Source organism: Myotis yumanensis, unplaced genomic scaffold (genome assembly GCF_028538775.1).
Source record: "Myotis yumanensis isolate MYYU_CA2020_CCGP unplaced genomic scaffold, mMyoYum1.0.hap1 SCAF_8, whole genome shotgun sequence".
Taxonomy (NCBI): domain Eukaryota; kingdom Metazoa; phylum Chordata; class Mammalia; order Chiroptera; family Vespertilionidae; genus Myotis; species Myotis yumanensis.
The window spans coordinates 70,736,988-70,757,634 of record NW_027223759.1 but is presented as its reverse complement, the minus strand read 5'-3'; the positions used below and the strand labels follow the sequence as shown (position 1 = coordinate 70,757,634).

At 37.7% G+C, this 20,647-nt stretch overlaps 1 protein-coding gene across 1 annotated transcript in view; it reads right to left on the bottom strand.

Moving 5' to 3' along the window:
• Nucleotides 1–20,647, bottom strand: part of LRP1B (LDL receptor related protein 1B) — a 1,706,338-nt gene that overhangs the window by 539,409 nt on the left and 1,146,282 nt on the right. Inside the window, exons 28-30 of the mRNA XM_070423500.1 lie at nucleotides 16,028–16,159; nucleotides 14,283–14,510; nucleotides 449–623 (exon numbers count right to left, since the gene is read on the bottom strand). Of these exons, the coding sequence (XP_070279601.1) occupies nucleotides 449–623; nucleotides 14,283–14,510; nucleotides 16,028–16,159 (535 nt within the window). The remainder of the gene's footprint in view (nucleotides 1–448; nucleotides 624–14,282; nucleotides 14,511–16,027; nucleotides 16,160–20,647) is intronic.

The following is a 20,647-nucleotide window of genomic DNA, read 5'->3' as shown; positions in this document are numbered from 1 at the left end:
ATGGGAGAGTCTAATCTATTTATGATAGCAACATGTGGTAAATATTATTAACAATTTGTTCTTGAAAAGAAATCACTGACTGTTTCATGCATTTTAAAAATTGTGATTCCTTAAAAACAAAATTTAATGGGATTTTATAAAAATATATAAGAATCTGATTTTATGCAAATAACAAAAATCTCTAACCAGGGATCCCTTTTACAATTTCCATCTTCACATTTGCTTTTCTGACTCTATACCATATATGTGTCCCCTTAATTAGACTAAGATTTTTTTTTTATTTTCAGGTACAGTAGATATTGAATATTATTTTATATTAGTTTCAGGTATACAGCATAGTGGTTAGACAATTATATAATTTACAGAGTGATGAAGTTTTTTTTAAATGTAAAATCAGAGCAAAGATGTGTGAAATTTTAGAAAAACTTAAAAAATAATCATACTTTACCCCCTGACTGGGTGAGCTGTCAGACACTGTGGCTTATCGATTCCATGAATAATTGAGGTTTTCAAAGAGCCATCTAGTCTTGCCACATTAATCTGTGTTTCATCAAATTCTGAGCTAATCCAGTACAAATTCCGTGAGACCCAATCCACTGCTAGCCCTCTGATACTCTGAATATCTACAAAACAGGAAAAAGAAAATTAAAAGTAAATGAAGTTTCTCATTCTTTCGGCTTTTCAAGTAAGTTATTTTCTGTCTCAGGGAAATTTTAATTTACACTTTAATTTGTTAGCTAAAATTGTACAAGATTGTAATCGCATTCCCTCATCAGCCCTTCTTAAACCATGAATAATCATTAATGTCTTACTGCCCAGCCGTTTTGAAACCAGACACCTCAATTAGCATTGAAATTACACTAACAGTCCATGATTCACTAGTAAACACTTAGCAGCAGAAACAAGCTACAGTCCTATGGGCCAAGGTGACGAAATTCAAATTAGAGTAATAGCTTCTCCAGTTGGTAGCACATCTTTCTAGTTAGGAGAAAGTACTTGTGAAGCATCAACAAATGTGCTATTTTATGTTTTAAGTGCCAATTTGTTACTGAAATGAAATAAAACAAGTCAACTTTCCTAAAAGAATTAATAGACTTGAACATCCTTCAAAATAGAAAGTTAACCGACTAAGATATGAACAAAGAAACTAAAACCCTTTTAACATTCCTCCATCGTGGATTCTACAGAAATTACTGAAATCTAATTAAGTTTCAGTACGTTATAGCCAATATGAATATTTGGGTTGTTATTCCTTGATTATTCAATTAGGCATTAAAAAAAAAGTGATGGAATTTAGGCTTAAATACAATTGCATATTTTAATTAAAGAAATAAATTAAAATAAAGTCTTAACAATGATAGATACTAGAAAATCTTTTCAGCATATTAACATATAAAGTAGGCCATTTAGTCCCCTACCTGCGGCATTTTATAACTCTAACTTGGCCTTGCCTTGATTTTACAAAACTTAAAAAATGTGTTAGCGGAATGTACCTTCTGAGTTCTCTAGACCCATCTGTGTTACTCAAGCTTACAAAACAGCTGGAGACTGTTAAAATGAAGATGCTGACTCAGCAGATGTGGCGAGAGGCGAGATTCTGAAAGTTCTAACTAGCGCCCCCTTGCGGCTACACTGCTCCAAGCAGAGGCTCCAATCTAAGTGCCTCCAGAACCCCACAGCCACTGCTACTTACCTCATCAAATTGCTACATCTTCCTATTTAACATTTTCAAAAAATGCCACAAAGCTAGATTTGCACCTGAAAGGGAAGGCTCCAGATTGCAATATTTTCCAACTGGTTGAAAATTAAACAGAGCAAAACAATACACAGAGGCCTGGAAGTTCTGGGTCAGCTTTAAAGTGTAGTGTTGGCCTGGGGACCTCCACCACAGCAGATTTCCTGGAATGTCGACCACGCTGACTTTCCTGCTCAAAAATCCTTGAATTGTTTCTAAATAAGTTTTAATGACGGTGTCCTTAGAAGATATTTCTCATGTTTCAGTAACTCTAATCAACACCCTTTCACTCTGCAACTTACCTTTCATCATTAATTTATTGGTATATTGGTGGATTTTGAATGTGAACTTCATTTCTAAATTCAAAATTTGAAATTCATTTTTATTTAACCTACCCACTTCCCTCTTTTCTAAAGAGAGAGAGAGAGAGAGAGAGAGAGAGAGAGAGAAAAGAAAGTAATACAACACCTCTGTAAAGCTCAATCTGCCATGTCTGATACTTCATTATTTGCCCGATTCAGGATATTTATTCCTCATTCTCCTTCACTCTCTGGAGTTAATTGGTTGCTGAGAGATAGACAGTATTATAATGAGACCTGGCTTCATGTTTTAGGTTGTGTACCTGTTTCTTGTTTTTAATCAAGTCACTTAAATTTTGGCCTCTTACAGGAAAATTAGTGACCCGGTGCACGAATTCGTGCACATTGAAAGGAAATTAATTAGAAGAAATGTTTTTGTTTTTTTTAAATATATTTTATTGATTTTTTACAGAGAGGAAGGGAGATAGATAGAGAGTTAGAAACATCGATGAGAGAGAAACATCGATCAGCTGCCTCCTGCACATCTCCTACTGGGGATGTGCCTGCAACCAAGGTACATGCCCTTGACCGGAATCGAACCTGGAACCTTTCAGTCCGCAGGCTGACGCTCTATCCACTGAGCCAAACCGGTTTCAGCAGAAGAAATGTTTTAATATTGCTATTTTCCCTTTCTCTATAATAGAAGTGTCAACCAAATTCACGATCGACAGTTGCAGATCGAAACACATGCATGCAATTAGCGCCAGCAAAAGCTTTATATGTATCACTCATGCGCGAGTCAACTTAGCCTTTTATATATACATAATAAACTCTCTTAATTAGACCTGCTTTCTGATTTAGCTAAACTTTTTCCAGCCCAGTGAAGCATGCCAACTTCTCTTTCAGGTAACTGTCAGCAATACAGCAGTAAATATCAACACGAAGCAGATTATTATTGTAGATCACGCAGGGAGAACAAAGGATAAAATATTTAACTGCAGCAGTGTTTGACTATATTCTGTGCAGTGAGAAAACCTGAAGTCATTTTTAAGGTCCACCATTTCTTACTTCTTTTCAGTCGGCTCAAGTTTCTAAGCTTTCTAAATCTCTGTTTTCCGGCTAATGAAAAGAAAATAGGATTCCACCGAGTCTCTTATCTATCTCCTCCAGGACTTCTGTGAAGATCAAATGAGATGAGGCACGGGAAAATGCTTCACAGACATTTGGTTAAGTGTAAAATGTTTCTACCTAGGTATAAAGCAAATCGTGTTTCTGGGCTGAAGAAAATGCAAGGAGACTAGTTGCTAGGGAGAGGAATCTAGGCATTACTATGTGACATCATTACACAGATGGACACTTAGCAGATTAGCCATTTTATATATATAGATTAGGCTAATTATAGATAACACATAGGATTTCTGTGAATATTTTATTATATGATATGTATTTGTGTACCTTAATGCAGGGTGGAGGGCTACTTTGCCAACCCAAGGACTTAATATCTTCTCTATTCTTACTCTGGATTACTTGGTATTGGCAAGAATAATGAAATTAGTTTTTATTTCCTCTAAAATACATGGCTACCCAAAGTAGTGTTGTTTTTTTGTGGTTGTTGTTTTTTGTTTTGTTTTTTTTTTGTTGTTGTTGTTTTTTGTTTTGGCTGTCTCTGCTGCTCAAAATTTATTTCTGATTGAGTCCTAATCACATCCTAGAGAATACAGTGCACTGTTAAACTGGAAAGCTAGCCAATGTAATCAATCTATTAATACCTATTTAGTCCTTGCCAATTATCTGGTTCATGCTCTCCAAATCTACTTCTATCTTTAATACCACAATAGCATCCAGTCTTTTTCCTCTTTCAAGCAGTTGATTTAGTTGCTGCCAGGTTATTTTTCTAACTAGAGAGCTCTGGATCATGACTTTTGTTTGCCCCATGGTATTCCATTGCTTCCAGCCACTTAGAAAGTGATGTCTAAATTCTTAGCTTGGCTTTCTATATAATCTGAATATAACTACCTTCCCAATCATATTTCTCACTATTTTTAACAATTACCTTACATGTCAATCATATTGATGTGCTTTCAGATTTCCAAAGGTGTCCTGTCCTTTCCAACCTATAAGGAATTATCTGGCCAATGTCTTTCAATGTAATGTGATAGTTATTTGCTGACATATTACTAATATCACCTATACTTCTTGAGGGCAGGGTCCTTGCTAATTTATCTTCATAGCTCTCATCCTCAAATATATACAAATCACCTTCAAAATAAATACCATTAATGAATTGATGAGTACATTCATAACATGCACAATCTACAATTTTAAGATGTGTGAGCTGAAATCAATAAAAATATCTTTAAAAAAAAAGACAATACAGAGGCTTGTGTGGCCATAGGGGCAAAACCTTGCAATGAGACTCTAGGGATTCGTGGATTTGTAGTTAGTTGCTCAGTTCAGAGGGTTCAGACCTTAAACTCACAAAGAGTAGGAGAGCTAAACAAGGACACACTCAGGTATTATCTGAAGGGTGTAAGTCTTCAGTGACAGGTCACTGGGGAAAAATAATTGGCCTGCTCCAAAAGGAGAATATTTTAAAATAAAATGTTTTTTAAAGTATTATGTGTAAGATAAAGAAAAATGAGTGGGATATTTTAAAAGAAAAATATGCTTTGAAATAATAAGCAAGGTGCATTAATTTACTTTTAAAATTCTCATAAGATATAAATGAGAACCAAAAGTAACTTTTACGTAGTTTTAAAAATATAATATATATAAAAAAAAGTACAGGGACATTAACTAGCAGCTTAGGCAGATTAACTAGTGAACTGCAATGCAAATTGAAGGACATTAGCCAGAACCAACACAGAGAAATAAAACAATCAGAGGAATTGGAGGTTACAATGAACTATCTTGCACACGTAGTCAGTTTCTAAAGGTGGGGATACAGAGACTGGGTTAGAGAAAATGGTAAGAGAGAACATTTGAGGGTTTTTTGTTTTCTCTCCAGGTTGATGAAAGACATGACCTCGTAGGAGGCAAAAGACTCTTAGTGGCTAAGTAAAAAATATTGTCATGAGGAAAAATAAAACATGAAAAGAAGCTAAAGAGAAAAGAAGAGAAAAAGACCTAAAATGAATAACAATTAGATAAACATGGAGGTTCAATATCAGCAATGAGGGATGATATCTGGAGAAGATTGAAAGAAAACAACTCTGAACTTGGAATTTATAGTCAACACAATTATTATACTATTACAACAAAAACCCAAATAATTTTCTTTAAAAAGGGGCACAGGACTTGAATATACATTTATCCAAAAACAGATATAGGAATGCCAGTATGAAAGGACGCTCAGCATCACTAATCATTAGGAAATGCAAATCAAAACCACCATTAGTTACCACCTCACACTCATTAGAATGGCTACTAGACAACAAAACAAATTTTTAAAAAAAGATAGAAAAAAACAAGTGCTAAGAGGGATTTGAAAAAATTGGAACACGTGCGTGTATTATTGGTAGGAATGTGAAATGGTACAGCCTCTGTGGGAGACGGTATGGCAGTTCCTCAAATAATTAAAAATAGAATTACCTTATGATCCAGCAATTCCACTTTTGGGTAAAAAGTCAAGGGCTGCATAATGATATTTTAGTCAAGGACAGACCGCATATATGAAGATGGTCCCAGAGGATTACAATGGAGCTAAAAATTCCTGTTACCCAGTGACATTTTAGCCGTAGTGACATCACAGCCGTCTAACGTGGTGGCACAAGGCGTTGCTATTTTGTGCTGTTCTCAGTCTATTGATAGTAATGCTACTGGATACAAATGCCTGAAGGCACTCACCTGGGTCCTGGTGAGCTTTCCACAGACACTTCCCCTCTCTAAAGCAATGTCGCAACTGGACAGACCCTTTGGGTTCTTATTACAGTTGTAAGACACCCTGAGCAGTAACCATTAGCAAACCTTGAAGTAAACCTTACAGGCTCAGAAATGCCCAATGCACACCAGGAGGCACACAGTAAGGTTGGTGGGGAGAGCGCACTGCACACAGGGTCCTGGACTTTCACTTTTTTGGGGATCAGGGATGGGTCCTTGGGTTTCAAGGACTCACTCTTTATTGATGAATTTGAAACATAAGAAAGAGAATTTAAAGCACAAGAATAGAAAAAAAAAGTACCCTAGATAGGGAAATCAACCAAGATCTCCCAAAGAAGGAGCCTCAGCGCAGAGAGGTGGCCTGATTCTTTATCTTGTTGTGCAGCTGGGAATGAGTTCCTTCAAGATAGCTTTCCAGAAGGGGGTGCCTCTTTGAAATGGGTGTGTTAAGCAATCAAAGCTTAAGTCAGAGCTCACACTACCATTACCCACATGTTTGTGGTGGATACTGGTGCAAACAAATCTACTGCACTACCAGTCCTGTGAAAGTATATCTCATACAATTACAGTTGTAGACTATACCATCCAGGTTTGTGTAAGTACACTCTTTGATGTCTGGTCAATGATGAAATATCCTAATGACGTATCCCCATGGTTAAGTCGTGTATGACTTCTATACCCCAAAGAATTGAAAACAGAGTCTCAAAGAGATATCTGTACACCTCTGTTCATCTTAGCACTTTTCACAATAGCCAAAAGGAGGAAATGATGCTAATATCCAACAACAAATGTATGTATAAACATGTGAAACATGTGAAATACGATGAAATGTTATTCAGTCTTAGAAAGAAAGGCAGTTCTGACACATGCTACAGTATGGATGAACCTTGAAAACCTTATGCTGAGTGAAGTAAGCCATTCACAAAAAGACAAATGCTATATATGACCCCACGTATATGAGACACCTAGAGTAGACAAATTAGACACAGAAGGTAGAATGGTGGTTGTCAGGAGCTGGAGGGAGGATGGACTGGGGAGTTGTTGTTTAATGGGTATAGAGTTTCAGTTTTGCCAGATGAAGTCTTCAGGAGATTGGTTGCACTATGTGAATGGACTTAACATTACTGAACTGTATGTTTAAAAATTGTCAAGATGATAAATTTTATGATGTGTATTTTACCACAAGTTTTAAAGGTATCTTTCATAAATGAAGGCTAAATATCTTTTCAGATTATAGATTATCATTAAACTATAGGAACATTAAAAGATGTAATTCAGAGAGAAGAGAAATAATCACAGAAGGAAGGCCAAAGATCAAAGGGGTGAGGGATAAGAACAAAAATTGGTTAACATGTAGATAATTCTATATGCAAAAGAACTGATTGTCAATTCTCTTATTTATGTTTTTCCTATGAACTGGACCTACTGACACCAGCATCTTGAGGGTGAGCACAAACACTTTGTACAGGAAATTAGGCATGCCTTCAAAGGAGATTCCAACTCTCTCTCTCTCTCTCTCTCTCTCTCTCTCTCTATATATATATATATATATATATATATAATTTATATGCTATACAAATTAATAATACATCCATAAATGAATGATCCAGCTTAAGAAATAGAACATTAAAAATACTTCAGAAGCCTTCTATGCTCACCCTAATTTTTAATGCCCTCCCAACTCTTGATTTTGTAAGTTTTAACAAATATCTCAAATCTTTATTTTTTTTCCTAGAGACTGTACGGGCAAAAGTTTAACTTCATATAATCTTGCTATCTCTTAATGCCTTAACCTATAATTATTCCTATTCAACTTACTGATGATAAAGCAAGCCTCCTTCCTTTATTCTCATCTAGATCCATATCCCCAACATCTTTCCAACTACCAGGTCAATTTCACTGCACTCCATCATCAGGATTAATTACTTCCACAACTGCCATACACTTGGTGTCCACACCTTCTTATACTTCTCATTATTCTAGTCTAATTTTTATTTCAGATTTAGAACATTTCTATAACTTTCTACTTGTATCTTTTACCTATGGTTTCTCACGTATCCAAACTAACTTCCCGGTATCCACCTGGTTTATCTTCCAAAGAGATTGAATCACCTGCACACATCTGTAAAAGTCATCAGGGGCTCTCCATTACCTTGTGGGGAAAAAATAATAATAACAGCTCCTCCCCCTGTTATAAGACCTCCTGTAATCTGCCATCATGTTAACCTTCTACTTTACTCTTCTCCAAGGTCCAAAGACCCCTAACTACTTCCTCTTCTTTGAAGTGTCCAGGCATTTGTGCCTACTGACATCTCAACCTGGATTGATTTTACTACCATTCCCCCCAAGGCCTAGGTAGACTACAACTTCCTAAGTGGGAACTTTGGTAATCCCATGTACCCTGAGAACTCAGTGCTCCCTGTGAGAAGTGGTTTACACCCATATTAAATGCCTCATTTCATTTATCCTTATAATATAGTTAAATGTTTAACTCATTCTTTCATCAGATATGAAGAGCCTTGAGATTATGGACTGTCTCAGTTAAATAATAGCCATTGTCCAATCCATTCAATGTCCCAGATACAGAATCCAGGATATGGTGTTAAAAAAAAAAAGCCCATGGAATAAAATTAAATAGCCTTTATATGCTTCAAACTAAAAGATAATGAATAAACATAGAAGTATCTCTTATTTAGCACCTATTGCTCTAGACTAGAGACATAGTTCTCAAGGGAATGACATTTATGTGTCATTTTTTACTTTCTTTCTTTCCTTTAAAAAAAATCACAGATGTTGACATTCTTTCACCAAAAGGCTTCCTGCATAAAAGTAAAAATTGAAAATTCTATTCAGGAATAGGCAAAACAACAGATGTTCCCCTTCCAAACTTTCTACTTTAATTCATAGCCTGTTTCTGAAATCTAGCTCTCACTGTTATTACTGACCTGTTTTCATTTATTTCATTCTCTCTGGGGCAATTTTCACAATAGTTTTTATTTTCTAAGCATTTTTATTACCGGGTAAAATTAAACTTGCAAACTAGAGGGAATGAATGAATCTTTAGTACTTACTGACAAACAATTGTTGGCAAAAGTAGATAACAATTTCTAGTACTGATGAAAATCTAATCTGAAATAGGTCCAATTAGATTCAAAGTTACATTGGGAATTAAATTTTACATAATGTGATAAAAATATGTGTTTTAAATGGCTTATATTTTTGCAATTTAGGAAAGCATATGATTATATAATAATTTCTTAGGACATATGAGAATATTCTTTATAGAAATAAACAGGTACACTTCAAATTCATATTCATTTTTTATTCATTTTAACTTCTGGCTAACTCATCCTAACTCTTTAATTCATTCAGATAGTAATAGCACTTGCCTAAAACTGAGTCCTTAATTTTTCAAAGACAAGCAATTTATACTTTGCCCTAGAATAACCAGATACATCAGAGGTCTTTTCCTATTAAAAAAAAAAAAAAGTGATTCTATTGACAATGGTCTGGAATTTCATAAAGCTGCCAACATACCTCTGAAAGCTTTTCCTTAATAGTTCAGAATAAACAATGAAAGCATGTAGTCTAACCCTGACTCTTCACCCAGGTACTACTAGATGAGCTCTGCAGAATGTACCGCGTGTATATTAAGGGAACACTGGAAAACCATGTAATGCACAAACCTTGTCATTATATTAACCCTTCAGTTCCCCACCTTACTGAGTTTCCTTATGTGTAAAAGAAAGGGAAACTTAGTGAAAAAGAGGATAGCGTAGGACCCAACAGGCCTAATTCAAACTTGGATATAAAAAAGCTTTTCTGTTTTGTAAACTAAACAAAATGCTCCCTCATTTTTAAGAGCAGAAAGTAGCATTTACCTCAAAGCACTGTATGAGGAATAAAAAGTATATAAAATAAAATAATGAAATATACAAATCTGAAAAATCTATATTACCCCTAACTTCTATTAGGAAATCTAAGGTATATTAATTTCTTTTTTTCTTACTATGTCAATTACAAGAAATACTTGAGAGTTTTTTTTTTTTTGGGGGGGGGGGGGGACCTTTTATCCAATAAGGTATTATTCTGGGCAGTACACAGTACTCAAGAGGCAATAGAACTGTGGGACTATCTTAAAAAGACAATTCCTAGACAATTGGGATGAAGTGCTGAGTCCTCTTATTATAGAGTAACTAGAGGCCCGGTGCACAAAAATTTGTGCACTCAGGGGAGAAGGGGGGCCCCTCAGCCCGGCCTGTGCCCTCTCACAGTCTGGGACCCCTCAGGGGATGACCACCTTCTGGCTTAGGCCCGCTCCCTGGGGGATTGGGCCTAAAATGGCAATCAGACATCCCTCTGGCAGCCCGGCAGCCCTCAGGGGATGTCCACTTGCCAGCGGGAAGCAGGCCTAAACTGCAGTCGGACATCCTTAGCGCTGCTGAGGAGGCAGGAGAGGCTCCCACCACCACTGCTGTACTGGCAGCCATCAGCCTGGCTTATGGATGAGTAGAGCTCCTCCCATGTGAGAGCGCCCTGACCACCAGAGGGCAGCTCCTGCATTGAGCGCCTGCCCCCTGGTGGTCAGTGTGTGTCATAATGACCAGTCATTCCTAGTCATTCAGCTGTTAGGGTCAGTTTGCATATTACTCATTTACTATATAGGATAGAGGCCTGATGCACGGGTGGGGGCCGGCTGGTTTGCCCTGAAGGGTGTCCCAGATCAGGGTGGGGGTCCTGCTTGGGTGCCTGGCCAGCCTAGGTGAGGGGATGATGGCTGTTTGCAGCTGGTCACACCCCCTTCAGGGTGGGGGTCCCCACTGGGGTGCCTGGCCAGTCTGGGTGAGGGGCTGAGGGCCATTTTCAAGCTGGCAGGTGACTGAAGCTCCCAACCTCTCCTTTTTTTCTTTTTTTTTTTTTATTCTGGGATTTATTTACCTTCTATGGCTGTCACTGGAACTGAGAGCTGGCTTTAGCTCTGAGGCTCGGCTCCAGCTCTTAGACCTCAGCTGCTGAAAGCAGGTATCTGGGTTTGTTTGGCTTCTATAATTGAAACACTGTTGCAACATTGTTTCTTAGAGTGCAGCTCAGAGGCCGGCAGCGGCAGGCGGGGAACCTTGGCTTCCTCCATCACTGGAGCAAGCAAGCCTCTTGTTCACTTCAGCTGCCTGGCTGCCGGCCGCCATCTTGGTTGGCAGTTAATTTGCATATCTCGCTGATTAGCCAATGGGAAGGGTAGCGAAGTTACAGTTAATTACCATGTTTCTCTATTATTAGATAGGATGAGGATGACGGAAGCTCTAAACATATAATCCTAAGTGTGAATTTGTCTCTATCCCTTACTTTCATTTGAAGCAGAGTTTTAGCTGCTGTGAACTTAAATTTTCTCATCTACAGAACTGAAATAATTTTAATAACAGGTTTTCAAGATTAAATGTGATAATGGTATTTGTCACATCAATGCCAGCTAAGTCATTCATCACATTGGAAAAATATACCTTAGAACATGAATAACTAAAAAATATTTGGGCCATTCGGTTACACTCAAGTATAAGAATTAGTTGTCCGCAGAAAGCAGGGCTTCAGTCTATTAACAAGAACATTTGCCAGGAATTGTTATAGCCATTCATTTCTTCTTAGAGTAAAATTACCTTTGTTTTTGTAATGATGCAAATATACATATATATGTATATATGATATAATTGTGCATAGATATTTGTTAATTTAGACAATGAATGTGCCTGTAGTCATGAATTAGTATTTATCCTTACACAGAGTGTACCTACAAAAACCACTATGACAAATAGCTCATGTGGGGAATACAGGAAGTAAGGACAGCTTAGTGTTTCAGGATATGGAGAATGGCAAAGCAAGCAAAATATTTCCAGTCTCTGTCATGAAAGCTATCCCTAAAGAGCCCCAGTGATTTCCTCAGAAAATGCTCTGCTTGGGGGAAAATATAAAGGCTAATTTGGGGTCTGATTTTTGAACATGGTTTCACATTAGACTTAGTTGAAGAGAAAGTAGAAAAGAAAGTATCTCAAGAAAATGTCCAATAGAGGAAGGCTAGACGTAAGAAAATACAGAGGCCAATAATGTAAGAAGAGAAAGGTCCGAGAGTCACTCACAGGGAATTTAAAAGATGAAAGGATACAATAAAGTACAATTATTGGCAGGAAGGAGAGACTTTGATGAGTTCAGAAGCTGAACTATCAAAAGTTCATCTTAAGTTGTTCTATTAATGGAAAGATATATCAGTCCTCAAAAAAGGTTTCTCTGTAGACGACAGAAAAAAAGGAACGCCATGCAACTTGTGGGGTTAGAAATGAGAGAATAATGCTTCTACATTGCTCTTCTTCTTCAACCTTCATATTCAATTGAATTACTTTTTATTTTTATTCTTTGATATCTCTATAATCTTTCCGCATCTCACTAGTTGGTGTTTGCACTCTAGTCCAGGCTTCTATCATCTCTTACTAAAATCACTATACCGACCAACTTACTTGTCTTGGGAAGTTCACTGCTCACCTACCAACCCACCCCTGATCTCTTAAATCTCTACTAAACATAATAGCTATTATGACCTTTTCCAAAGGCAAAGCTAATCATGTAGCCGCACCCTCCTTAGAAGACTTCCTTGGTTCTCACTATTTTCAGTATTAACATAAAAATCAACAACTTATCCCATAAAGGCTGGCATGATTTAGTTTCTATTTCTTTTGTTCCATCAGTTTGTACAACACATCCCTCTCATTCTGGGCTCCATTCTATTCATATACTAGCTCTCCTTCAATTACTTACCCTATAGGAAATATTCCAATATTTGTAAAAATGACAGAGTTAATTATGATTGATCCTAAAAAATATATGTATTATTAATGAGAAAATATTATTGCTTAAATTTTGTTTAAGAATTATACATACAGTCTGCTAAATGGAATTTATTCCTTGTGATTTTTCTCAAAGATAAACTCACCAAATTATTCATAGTTGCTAATCTGTTATTAGAGACAGAAAATTGTTCCCCCAATTTTTTTGAAGTAGAATCTTGATTACTTTATAAAATTAACAGAGCTTTTGGGGGAATATTTAAAAAGTGTTGGAACAAGTTTTTATCAGACTGTCAGTTTTGGGAGGCACCAATGCCCTTTAACTGGTCTCTTGCGATTTGTAATGACCATTACCTAGGTAGGCAGTCTTTTAAATCTAATCTAACAATGATTATCTCACTACGTTCCCTGATAAATATTCTGCAAAAGAAGAAATCTTTGCATTCACTTTTTTTTTGAAAGGTTCTTCTCTTATGGCAATTTTGAAATAAATATTTGAGCAAGCTTATAACCAATTCATTCACCTTGCTTTAAGAGTACTAACCTGAGAGCTAGCATAAATAAAAGTGCGTTAGTGGTACTCAAGCCAGCTTTTAGTATTATGTGTGAAAACTCTTGAAAAGCACTGTGGTTTTAAAACCTGTACTTACTGCTTTCTTTAAAAGATTGATTTATTGCTCAAATAAGTTCTAATTTTCAGTATGCTTCAAAGCATAGGAGTTTAAAATATCCATATGGATTACTGATTAGCCTGTTCTCCATCCTCCTCCAAATCTCTCTATTATGCTTGGGGACATGAAATTGAAGAGAAACACTTTTTTATTTGTTTTTTTGTTTGTCTTTGTTTTCCCATTTTGCAGTCATAGCAAACAGCAGATGCTCAATTAAGATTCACTCAATAAAGTAATAACTGATCCAGAAATCACAATATACCAAAATTTAAGCAAAGATTAAGATAATTCATTGCTAAATATTTACATTTATATGTATGTCTCACTTCAGCTATGTTTTCTCCTTTGGGAAAAATTATTTTTTTTAATGGCTAATCCAACAATATTTACCGAGAACCTATGATTCAACCTGTTGGGCCGGGAGGTGGATAGGACCAGGTTCCCTATCTCATTTGTGTAGTCTAGTTCTATAGAATGATATGCAAAAGGAAGTTGATAATAAACTTGAGTCAGAGGGGGAAACCAGCCCTTCCCATTAACCTATATTTTTATGCAAATATAACTATGCCCCATTAGCAAATAGGAGTCTTTTAACCTGTTTATTTAGAAATCTGTACATTTTAAGGAGATCTGTTCTGGAACTTTTTCTTCTTGTGAAACTAGATTTGTAGTAATCACACTATGTGCAACATAATTATAACATCCCACAATTGTTAGGGCACAGCATGTTATTAAATCTCTGAATAATCAGTTCCAACTTAATTAACAACATAGAATTGGATAATAGGAAAAGAGCATAAAAGAGCCTTGTGCTAACTGCTAAGTGAATAACACATTTTTTAAAATTTGTAATGTGAAAATTTTTTACCTCTTGAAATAACAGTTTCTAGTCCAGTTCCATTAATAAAAGCACGTTTAATGGTTTGTGTTTTAATATCTGTCCAGTATAAACGTTCTTCAGATGCATCGAAGTCTATCACAGTAACATCATCAATATCAGGGACTGTAAAGGCCGTGATAAAGTTAAAATACGGGTTGTCAATATCCACTCCTCTGATTTCAGAACGCCTTGCGTAAAGAAGAAATTTTTTCATTTCTAGAAAAGAAATAGAAATAAGTGCTTTTCTCTTATAAGCTTGGCAAGTTTGAAGCAGTCTTGGAATTCTAAAATAGTACTTGATGATTTAATAGGTTTTTAAAACCATATAACCATAATCATGATCTGATGGAAATATTAAAGCAGAAATGATTTACCTATTTTCAAATTAAAGTACTTAATAGAAACAAATGTAAAATAAGTTAAGTCATCATTTTTCTTTAGTTAGAAATGCCAATAAATTCTCAATAACTGATTTGACTTTACAATTTCAAACAAACTTACTAAAATGCATGAACTCTACAATTGTTAAACAATCATTTTATCTTTATGTATAATTATACAAATATTGCATTGCATTAAATGGTTTTTGAAGGAATCTAAGAACATTTTTGCTATTTTATTATTGAATGGAAGAAATTAAACATGACTTTTAAAAATCATGTTTAAATTTCCCCTCTCAAAATTAGGGTTCAAATAATGTTAACACATGCTTTGTTACAAGTTTCTGTAAATCTGTAGTACTAATATTGTGAGGCATTGTATCATTTTTTACTCCCATAGGCACCAATCGGGCATTGAATCTGTGAAATATTAGTCGATTAAGTAGAAAGAGGAGTCACAGATATTTTATTCTTTTGTTGTTGGCTGTGGGGTTATTGTTGTTATTTGAGACATGTTATTTATAATAATAAAAGCATAATATGCTAATTAGAACAGATGTCCTTCCAGATGAAGCCAGGGCTGCAAGGGAAGCCCGGGTCTGGGTGCCAGAGGGAAGCTGGTGCCAGCAACCAGGGGGAGGAAGGCCTACTCTTGCACAAATTTCGTGCATCGGGCCCCTAGTAACTGTATAAAATCAATTAAATCCACATTTGCCTAAATTCCTGAATTAAGGTTTTGTGAGGACATTCTTGCCATCCTTAAAAGTAATTGCTTTGCAAATAAATGGATAAATTAACCAAAATTAAAGTAAAACAAACCAGAAAAAAACACCACAGTATAATTTTCATTCACACATTTTATTACCTTTTTATGGGTTTGTTTAAATATTTTTAGAAACCTTTTAAAGTTATATATTTTACTTCATTTCCCCCCTTCCAGTTAATCATCCCCACAAAAGGACGCAAAAGTGACTGTAGAGGAGCAGGCGGAGATCAGCGCTGCCATGTGCCTCTTGTTATGCAGGTTCCTGACATCATCATTTTCTGATAACGCACTTTCACGTACAAGGCTCCCTGCTTTGTAGAGATAAATTCTGCTAACACACCAAATGCGAAAGTTGCAAGAAAAAATGAATAAGGTACTAAACAGCAAAGTGCGGAGCATCACGTATTTTAAGAATGTGTCCCTCTCCCCAAAAGTAGATGAATCATCAACGGTCTAGAAATAGACCACCCCGCATATTTCTAAGGACATTAAAAACCTCTTCTGCTTTACCTTGAGGGAAATGTAAATGCTAATACACTTTGAGAGAATTCCATTTGAGTTTTAGTTCAGAACTTTAGGAAACTCACCATAGCAGGTCTTCTTGTCTGTGGAAAGCTTCATCAGGTGGGGGCAGGCGCAGGCAGCACTCCTGCTGTGGTTGATCAGACACATGTGAGAGCAGGGGCCTCGGCCGGCATTGGCTGCACAGGGGTTGGGAGCTGCAATTACACAGTGAAATATTAATAGTGCAGAAGGAAGAATATATTAAGGAACCCCTGAGGTTGACAAGGGTTATTCCCTTAATGATTCAAAGTGAAGTTCCCTACCTAGCACCCATTACTAGGGTGATTAATATGACAATACAACAATCATACACAGTAATTACATTAATAAACACATTTTCCTTCTCAAGGGTAACGAAGATAACCCCTTCAACTCCCTCTATGATGAATGGCGTGCATCATATTGCCTCAGAAGCAAAGTTTATTTTTTTTAAGGATTTAGTCTGAGGAAAAAAATAGAAATAATTACTAAATTTAATATATAATAAACTCAAGTAGACTATAATCCAAGCACCTGGAGTGCTGAAGGATGCTGTTATTTTTCTAATCTACCCTTAGATACCTTTCTTGCCCTAGCAACCACTGTTAAAGGCTTCCCTAGGAAACTGTTGTTACATATGTAGCCTTTCTTCAGGCCATTTCTTCTTTTTTGAATCAGGGGACCAATGTAAAGCAATCTTTGTCTGCCTTCATTTTTAAGACAACTGCTTCTTCATTTTTTTTTCATTTCCTGTATTAACAGATCCATATACAAATACTAAGTTCTACTGTATAAATATCTTATATTCAAATTTAGAATGGGATATTAAAAGTTGAAATTCAATGGTATTCTCTTATTCTTTTATGTTTCTTGGTTTGTCATCATGTTCTTTTTATGAGATCTTAATTTCAACTGATCAATAACTATTCTCTTAAATACCTTTTCCTAGAGCCTATCTAGTAGAATAAAGACTTTAGGCCCTGGCCGGATGCTCCGTTGGTTAGAGTGTGATCCAGATGCACCAAGTTTGTGGGTTAGATGCCTGGTAGGGGCACATACAAGGAGTAATCAATGAATGCATGAATGGGTGCAGCAACAGGTCAACCTCTCCCTCTCTCTTCACTCTGTCTTCTCTCTCTTTAATATCAATTAAAAAAAAAGATTTTAGGACCAAGCTAAATGTAGAAAATTGTAGAAAAGTGTTACATCTTCTGATCCCAGTAGTAAGTTTCATTTTCAACTAATTATATCTTTCTAACAGGTGGGCCTATTGCTCAGAGTAGTTAATATCAGTCCTGTGGAGTATTAAAACACAAAGAATAAAAATCAATGGGCTATAATACAATTGTAGAGGATGTGAGAAATTAAATGAATTTTTTTTAAAGATATTTTTATTGATTTTTTTACAGAGAGGAAGGGAGAGGGATAGAGAGTTAGAAACATCAATCAGCTGCCTCCTGCACACTCCCCACTGGGGATGTGCCCACAACCAAGGTACATGCCCTTGACCAGAATCGAACCTGGGACCCTTGAGTCCGCAGGCCAGTGCTCTATCCACTGAGCCAAACCAGGTAGGGCAAAATGAATTTGATAGATATTCAACGTGGCTTTGGGTAGTCTTTAGCATCTACCCTTCCCTCAAGATAATACAAAACAGCCATGTCTTTACATTTGATTAAAATATATATAAATAAAAGGAAATTAAAGACTCAGAAACATTTTTCTAAGAAAATTAATTAAGAGCAAAGATTATTAGAAAAGAGTGGAAGTTAAGGTATAGAGATAACTACTCAACCTCCTATATCCCACAGAGTGCCAATATTCTGTTTTCCTCCCTGTTAACTTTACCTAATACAACCAGAGCTCCCAAGGGACTGCAGGTCAGAGAAGCAAGAATAGATTTGAAGGTTACTGAATAGGGAAGTGTTGCAGGAGAGGTGGCAGAAGGAAGAGAGGCACGGCTGCAGAACTGTTAGATACCCGGAGGCAGGGTTACTAGCTGTGGCAGAGAGAAAGAGAAAACTCAAAGTTTTCAACAATTGAAAAAAGAAGAGGATTAGAAAGGAGAAGAAAAGCAGCAAGAATGAAGACAAGAAAAGAGAGTAGAGAGAAGAAGGAGGAGGATAAATTTGTTTAAAAACACGGACATAAAAATACTATTCCTCTCAAGGACATTAAAAGCATGATCCATGACCGCTCAATGATAGTTACTTGGATTTCAACGTGAACACTACTATTTTTAGCTGAGGATCATACCAGCTCTTCTCAACACTCTATAATTGTGGCCAAATGCTTTTTAAAATAAATGATATTGAATTCCTCTATATATACTAAAGTAAAAAATTACCATGGCTTTGTAGGCCAATATCTATGTTAATGATTACACTGTAATGTAATATTCACAATATTTTCTGCTTCATAGCATAAAAAATCCACAGACTTTTAACTTAAATTTTATTTCTTCTCACTTTGAAATAATGCTGTTAAATCTTTTTAAAGCTTATTTCTAAACATGCATTTGAACAGATACCGATTCTAATTACCAAATTAAGGAATTTGGTTCACTGTACTCACATTTTACTATAAAGCAGGGATTAGTGCTCCTCCCTGATTTATATTAAAACTAGAGGCCCAGTTCACAATTCATGCACATTGAAAGGAAATTAATTAGAAGGTGACCGGCAGTAGGGGACTGGGCAAAATGAGCCAGACAGACATGCCCAGGAGCCAACCTCCCACGGTCCCTCCCCAGCCAGCTGCACCTAAGGCAGTGCCAGGGCTCAAAGGGCATCAGCACAGTGAGTGGGGTCCCTCCGGCAGGTGGGGTCCCCCAGCCTGGCCTGCAGCGATTGGGCTGAAACTGGAAGTTGGATATCCCCCGAAGGGTCCCGGAGTGTGAGAGGGTAATCTGCAAAATTGCTGCTGCTCGGCAGCTCCTGCATTGAGCATCTGCCCCCTGGAGGTCAGTGCACATCATAGCACTGGTTGGATGGTTGAATGGTTGGATGGTCTCTTAGGCTTTTATATATATATATACTAGAGGCCCGGTGAACAAAAATTTGTGCACTGGAGGGTCCCTCAGCCCAGCCTGTGCCCTCTCGCAGACTGGGATCCCTCAGGGAATGACCACCTGCTGGCTTAGGCCCGCTCGCCGGGGGATTGGGCCTAAGATGGCAATCAGACATCCCTCTGGCAGCCCGGGAGCCCTCAGGGGATGCCCAGTTACCAGTGGGGAGCAGGCCTAAGCTGCAGTCGGACATCCTTAGTGCTGCTGAGGAGGCAGGAGAGGCTCCCACAACCACTGCTGTACTGGCAGCCATCAGCCTGGCTTGTGGCTGAGCAGAGCTCCTCCCATTTGAGAGCGCCCTGACCACCAGAGGGCAGCTCCTGCATTGAGCGCCTGCCCCCTGGTGGTCAGTGTGTGTCATAGTGACCAGTCATTCCCAGTCTTTCTGCTGTTAGGGTCAGTTTGCATATTACCCCTTTATTTTATAGGATAGAGGCCTGGTGCATGGGTAGGGGCCAGCTAGTTTGCCATGAAGGGTGTCCCGGATCAGGGTGGGGGTCCCCCTGAGGTGCCTGGCCAGCCTGGGTGAGGGGAAGATGGCTGTATGCAGGCTGGCCAAGCCCCCCAGAGGGAACCCTCACCCCATAGGGGTGTGGCCAGCCTGGGTGAGGGGAGGAGGGCCATTTTCAGGCTGGCCACAGCCCCTTCAGGGTAGGGGTCCCCGCTGGGGTGCCTGGCCAGCATGGTTGAGGGCCTGATGGCTGTCTGCAGGCTGGCCACAGCCCCCAGCCACCCAAGCTCCCAGTGGAGGCTGACTGGAAGGAGGTATCTGGGATTTATTTATCGTCTATAATTGAAACTTTGTTGCCTTGAGCAGAGGCTACATACGGCCAGGGAAGGCGGGAAGCTTGGCTTTCTCCATCGCCGGGGCAACCAAGCCTCCTGCTTGCTCCAGCTCCATGGCTTCTGGCCGCCATCTTGGTTGGGTTAATTTGCATATAGTCACTCTGATTGGCTGGCGGGAATGGCGTGGGCATAGCGGAGGTGCAGTCAATTTACATGTTTCTCTTGCAGCAAGGAGTTTGAGTTTGTACTCTAATCCTGTACACTATTTCTCCCCAGTTCTATGGTCACTGGCTAATTTGGGATCTCTCCGTCTCTTGCTTTAATTGCTGCACTAACTACCTAACAATCTCTCCCCATCATGTACAGTTATTGCTGTAAAACACAGACTTGATTATATTGATGTCTAGCTTAAAAATCTCGTATCGCTTCCCACTGTCCAACTCCCAAAATCTCAATCTTCTCTCCCACCATTTCCCCAATGTCCCTCTACACTAGCCAGATTGGTCTACTTTCCGTTCTTATTTACCTTCCCATTGTTAAAGATGTTATCAGTCTTTTAAATTTGTAACATTTTAATTTCAAATCATTTTGTTCACTTCTCTTTGTGACAATATTTAATCACTTGTCAAGTATTGTCAGACTTTCTTTAAAATGTGTTTTTCTCTTTAGATTTTTAAATCCCTCCTCTTCCAAGACACAGATTTATTTCATCATCTTTAAATAACCTTCATGTCACTGACACACTGTGGTACTGCACAGAATATATCAATCTTTCTTTGTAAGGTACCAATGCATCTTCCATCCTCATCTA